Here is a 6544-nt window from a genome sequence, read left to right as displayed (position 1 = left end):
GAACTTGGAAGAAATCAACGATTGATCAGCTGCAATTATTCATATTTTTTATTCAGCCTTACCTGGCGAAAGTAACATTGAGCAAATAGCACCGATCGTCGATGTAATGCTGCCAACTTCATGATGTAACATATGAAAAATATCAAAGAAACCGATTTGCTCGATGTGAAGATGTGCATTAGGTTCTGACTATGGTGCAACAGTTAAATAAAAATTATTTAAAAATAAAAACCATACCGTTTTTAACTTTTAGATAATTTTTCGCAAGATTTTCATAAATCTTGCCAAATTTGTCACTATGGTCACAAAGACACGTGCATGCATGACCTGATACATGCTTCGAGTTTGAGGTGCTATTTTTTATGATGAGGAACCCTCATCGAGAACTGGGCCACTTAATGAACCCACTCTCCAACGAGGCAAACCTCCGGTAGAGCCCACAACTACCATGCTTTATATATGGCCTACCTTCAATAGCACGGACACAGCTGTGTGCCAGGGGGGTTTAATCTGGCACGTTCATTTCAACACCATCACAACCACCCCGCTGGCCATGCAGGCAACCCTCACAGCTGTGTGATACGAGTTCGAGGGATACTTAGTGTATAAAAATTTTAAAAAGTAAGACATGAGGGTTTAGAATTTTTAATTTATTAATGAATAAAAATATTTTTTGATATTTTACTATGTAAAAAATACATTTTGTTTGAAATACTATAAAAAAAATTTAAGTAATAACATAATTAATGTGTCATAGCATGCCTGGTTGTTTTAGGCTGGGTGTCTCCTTGTAACATGTTGCGTAAGGGTATATATTTCCAGTTCAGCCGGCTATGTTCAACCCTGTTTGCTTTCAGTAAACTATGGCCGATTAGATCTGTTTTGTTGACGTCCTCTTAAACACGACTAAGTCGATATTTAGGGTTGAATGAAATACCTGGATGGTAGACTCAAGGTGTTTGGAGTAGTGGGATGGGGCCTAGACCGATTGACGGGCAGTCTGGGTTCAAATTTCATGGGCATCACCCCCTTAGTAAAACCGAAGTTTGGCGACTCCCTGTGGTTGAGGGATAAGTTCTTGGAGTTTTATGCTGACATGGACAGAGTCCGTAAGTAAGGCAGGCTGAGCCAGCACGGCTAGGTCTCTGCACCTTGAGTGGTTTCTCCGAGTAAAAAAAAAATACCTGGATGGTTGGGTCACACTATCATAACCATGGGGTCTCGATCAGGTTCAACTCTTGCAGTGTTTATCCTCGGGAATTTAGTATACAATCAACAAATAAATAAATAACCAAGTTGATGTTGTCCAACAAGTAGGGGTGTCAATGGGTCGAGTTTACCCGGACCAAACCCTATAGGGTCCAGGTATGGTGACAAATAAGAAGACCCAAGTTTGGACCCAAAGGTCCGATTAATACGTGGACCCGGGTATAGTTTGTGAAATTTTATATCAGACCCAGGCCCGACCCGAGTTCCAATTATGACCCGCAAATTTTTAATATAAAATTAATAAAAATATTATTTTACTGGGTATGATCCTGGTTCATGTAGTTTTTATCGGGTCCGGGTATGGTTTCTCTTATAGCAGACCCGATTAGACCTGGGTCTAGACCCAATATCATACCCGAAAATCTGATCCAAGTCTGTTCCACGTAGGTCCGAACGTTGATACCCCTACCAACAAGGAAATGTTAATAGAAGAAATGGTCTATCTCATCAACTTGGCAATGCTTCACATGAAGCCGGAAAGTAACAAACAACCGCAAGACTCTGACATGTTGCTCCACTTGGTGAACCTTCTGACCACAGGTTTACCTATTGAAAAATGAGCTGGATCTTTTGTCAATTGTTGAAGCCAATAAATTTCACATATTATATACTAAAACCCCTTAATGCCACTGGGTAATTTCAGATTATGGAATACTATAATAAGATGAACATTCGAGGATATGAAGTGCACTGCCTCAAAGCATGTTTCAGCCTTTAAATAAAAAATTATTGAACAGTATGTTGCCAGCCAATAGATTTCAACCCAATCAAAATGAAGCTGTTTAAGGGCTACTTGGTCTAAGAATATTGGCCTAAACGAGTTGGCATTGCCTCGGAACTTCACTAGATGTGGACCATTATATCACTAATCCATTATTTCCACTCCATGATGCCAAGTTGACCCGCAAAACTCTCCTACGCGCTTATAATATCTTAATTTATCCTATCTCAAGTCAACTACATGAAATTTATCACTTCACAATATAATTATGGTGATGCTTTAGCCTATAAATTGATGCATATATCAATGAAGTTATACATGTTCAAGCTTGTAATCACAAATTGGTGGAAGAAATGGGACGTCCCCAAGGTGACCCAAATGCAACACCACCTCATCCTTCTCAAGCCCCTCAGTACCCACCAGGGAATCCACCTTATGTGCCAGACAACCAGCAGCAAAAGAGCCCAACCCCTTACCCTCCCCCATCTCCCCAGAGACCCAGCCAACCTACCTACCAGCCTCAAGTCACACCTTTCCCACCCCCACAACCTCAAGCCACACCTTTCCCACCACAGACTCAATCTCAACCCACACCTTTCCCACCACAAGCTCAGACTCAAGCTACACCATTCCCACCACAGTCTCAGCCTTATGAGAACTACCCACCGGGTGGTGCGCAGTACTACCAAGCTGCAGCGCCGCCGACGGTGATGCAAGGGGTCCCTTACCAGAAACCATATGTGCAGACACCACAAGTGGCTCCGGTGGGTCAGTATGGTAATGCCCCATGGACGACTGGCCTATTTGATTGCTTGGATGATCCTACCAATGGTACATTTTCTTTTTGATATATTATGGTTTTAGAATCTCTGGTCCCCTTAGACTAATACCTGATTTAAGGTACTTGATCTATGACACTTTTGGTGTTTCAACTCATTGGTTTTTATCTGAGTTCTGAAAACGGATCAACTTGGCTTGATTTTTTTGTTAATTTACTTTCGATCAGCCTATTATTGAACCCGAACAGCAAGTTTAGGCCAATCCTGTCAGTATCCAACAAACTAGCAGCCATTGATAAGATGGTTAATTCAACCAAAGTTTTGCAATGGACTAAGTTTTGATGTCCTTACAGAATAAACTGCTATATATCTAGAACTAAAGCAGCTCTATAAGCACCATATTGAGGGGAGGAGGATTAGGTGCAATATGATTGCACACTTTTAGTGTGCTTCTGCACCTGATCACCCGCCATCTTTGAGATGTATGTGAGCTCTGGGGCCCAACAGCAGAAGGTGGGTGCACTACAAGAAAATTGTGGATTAGCGATGGCCTCTATCTATCGCTAATCCATCACTAAGCCATCGCTAAACTGTTTAGCGACGGATTAGCGATGGATAGAGGTCATCGCGAATTTTTGCTCGCTAATTGGCGAAAAACTTATTTGCCGTTAATTCCATCGCAAATTTGTGACAGATTAGCGACGGACATTATCCGTCGCTAATCTGTCGCTAAATTTAAAAAAATAAAAATAAAAAAAATTTGATCCCTGTCGGGCGGTACTCCGGCAGCAACAAGCCGAACTTATACCGCACCCGACAGGCATTGCACAGAACTATCGCTCTGCCTCGTCGACGGACTTGTATCGTCCTCCGTGAACCGGTGCTCTTCGGCATCTCCGTCCTCCGTGAACCGGCGTCGCTGTCCTCCAGCAATCGCTCAGCCTCGTCGCCATCCTCCGTGAAACGGCGTTCTCCGAAGTCATCGCCGTCCTCCGTCGTCGCCATCGCCGTCCTCTGTGAAACTGCGTCCTCCGAAGTCATCGTCGTCCTCCTGCGTCGCCGTCCTCCGTGAAACTGCGTCCTCCGAAGTCGTCGCCGTCCTCCATCGTCGTCGTCCTCCGGCGTCGCCGCCCTCCGTCGTCACCGTCCTCCGTCGTCGCCGTCCTCCGTGAAACTGCCTCGTCGCTGTCATGCTCTCCAGCGCGCTCTTCGACGGGGAGAGAGTGGTTTAAATCGTGTGCGGTCGATTTAAATTTCGAACGGGGAGAGAGGGAAAATTTCGCGCTCGGTTTAAATCGAAAATTAGCGAAGGATTTAGCGAGGGATTTTTTTCGTCGCTAATTAGCGACGGAAAAATTCTCTCGCTAAATCCCTCGCTAAAATAGTTTTCTTGTATTGAGAATTAGCGACGAAAAATTATTGTCGTTAATCTGTCGCTAATTAGCGACAGATTAGCGATGAAACAACTTTCATCGCTAATCCGTCGCTAATTAGCGACGGATTCATGAAGAAAGTTTTCTCTAGCTAATCTGTCGCTAATTTGCGACGGAAAAAATCCATCGCAAATTTTCGTCGCTAATTAACAATTTTCTTGTAGCGGTGACGAGGTGCAGCAGCACACAAAAAGCATGCAATCACAATGCACCTGATCTGCTCTCATATTGGGCGTTGCTCTTGCATCTTTTGCGTTTATTTGACAGTTATTTATTTCATATCTTTTGAATGAAGATGGCTCCCTCTTGAACAAACTCACAACTGAATCCCTTCTATGATTACTACCCTTTTAATAAGGTTTCAAGCTCAAGACTTTCTGTTTGTTTCTGCAGCTCTGATTACTGCTTTCTTTCCTTGCGTTACATTTGGACAAGTAGCCGAGATCCTGGACAATGGCCAGACCAGTAGGTTTCTTTTGAGAATTCCTCATGTAATTTAAGCAACCATATTTTCACAATATGCACTAAACTACTGTTTTGAAATTGTGCAGCATGTGTCACTGGTGGTCTGATGTATGGTGCAATAGCCTTCTGCATTGCCATGCCATGCATATATTCCTGCACTTACAGAACAAAGCTGAGAAGCAAGTATGGTCTGATGGAGTCCCCTGCTCCTGATTGGATAACTCACTTCTTGTTTGAGATGTGTGCTCTCTGCCAAGAGTATAGGGAGCTGAGAAACAGAGGCCTAGACCCTGGGATAGGTAAGTGATATATATATATATGTGTGTGTGTGTGTGTGTGTGTGTGGAAAAAAATAAAAGCCACATAAAAATAAATAAAAAAGGGGGAAAAGGGCCATAAGATGATTGTCTGATGGCCAATAAAGAGAATGAATTTCTTTCATATCCATTCTTGCAATTCTGGAGACTTGTTTTTCAAACCCATCATGCATTAAGATATCATTTTTTTAAAATTAAAAAGAAAAAGGTGCAAAAACTGGCATGTTTGACAATATCTTTTGCTGGAAATGGGGATCCCATGTGATGATCTGAGATACCTCTCTAGTATTTGTACGCATGCACCACGAGCACGATAGTCTTTGGAATAATTTGACCTGCTGGAACATGATGGAGTTGACATACGAGTATCCTCCTTTTTAGGGGGAGGGGGGGAGACATACGAGTAGGGGTATCAACGGGCCTGGTTTACCCGGACCCAACTGGAACCAAATCCTACAAGGTTCGGGTACGTGATATATAATAAGACCCGATTAAGACCCATGTCCAGATTGAAGGTCCCATTAATACATGGACCTGGGTATAGTTTGTGAAATTTTATATCAGACCCGGACCCGACCCGACCCGAGTTCCGATTAGTCCCACAATTTTTCAATGTAAAAATGGTAAAAAATATGGTTTACCAGGTCTGGTTCTTGTAGTTATTATCGGGTCTGGCTATGGATTTTATTATAGTGGATTCGATTAGACTCAGGTCCGGACCCGATACTATACCCAAAAACCGGGTCCAAGTCTAGTATCACCTGGATCCGAACCAAACCCGACCCATTGACACTCCTACATACTAGTATCCTTCTAATTAACGAAATTGACCAACTTTAAATATTTAATATTGTATGGTTGGTGCAGGATGGCAAGCCAATATGATGCTACAAGCCCAACGACAACAAGTGGCCATGACACCCCCAGTGAATCAAACCATGATGGCTTGAAATAATTTGCAACAAAGAATTTCGATTCTTCAATTCGTTTCCTTTTTCCATGTAAGTTTGGCAGTGTGGAAAACAGAGTTTGATGAACCTTTGGTTCAAGTACACCAATCACCCTGTACGCTTGTGATGCTCATCAATCTTCACCAAGGAAATGACATATATGTCATGAAATAATCTTGGTTTCGGATTTCAGTGTCTTGTTCTAGGTTTATAATTTTTTAAATGCATTTCTCTTTTTCCCTTTTGTGGTTTAATTCATGGTTGCCAGAGATGGGTACGGGTACCAGATATATACGGGTATGGGTACATAAGGCTCTCAAAAGTTTCGGATATTTTTTCATTGAAACATGCATCTAAAAAGTTTGGTATGAGTTTCTATTGAAATTGTTACGAGTTTGTGAAAGTTATATCTCATCATTTGTGTTGTAAGAATAATGACATTGTGTAGATAAAAGAAATGCTATGAATAAAAACAAAAGCACTAACTTTAAAAATCAAAATATCACACAACTTCACCGTGTATAGCTATATCTATGGGCCAATGTATCAAGCTGCATGTAAAAGCAAAAATGTTTTAACTTTTAAGACTATGATATCATCAAAAATTTAG

General features: G+C 41.9%; 1 protein-coding gene across 1 annotated transcript; it reads left to right on the top strand.

The window, feature by feature from the left end:
- The first annotated feature begins 2343 nt into the window (after nucleotides 1–2343).
- On the top strand, nucleotides 2344–5934 carry LOC149812502 (protein PLANT CADMIUM RESISTANCE 6-like). The gene is made up of 4 exons (XM_089993066.1): nucleotides 2344–2821; nucleotides 4596–4667; nucleotides 4754–4966; nucleotides 5852–5934. The coding sequence occupies exons 1-4, from the start codon at nucleotides 2344–2346 to the stop codon at nucleotides 5932–5934; spliced, it is 846 nt and encodes a 281-aa protein (XP_089849192.1).
- The last annotated feature ends 610 nt before the right edge of the window (nucleotides 5935–6544 follow it).

The sequence above is a fragment of the Nuphar pumila genome, chromosome 17 (genome assembly GCF_984573655.1).
Source record: "Nuphar pumila chromosome 17, dmNupPumi1.hap1.1, whole genome shotgun sequence".
Classification (NCBI taxonomy): domain Eukaryota; kingdom Viridiplantae; phylum Streptophyta; class Magnoliopsida; order Nymphaeales; family Nymphaeaceae; genus Nuphar; species Nuphar pumila.
Note: the sequence above shows the minus strand (reverse complement) of the source record. Positions and strands in the feature narration are given on the sequence as shown.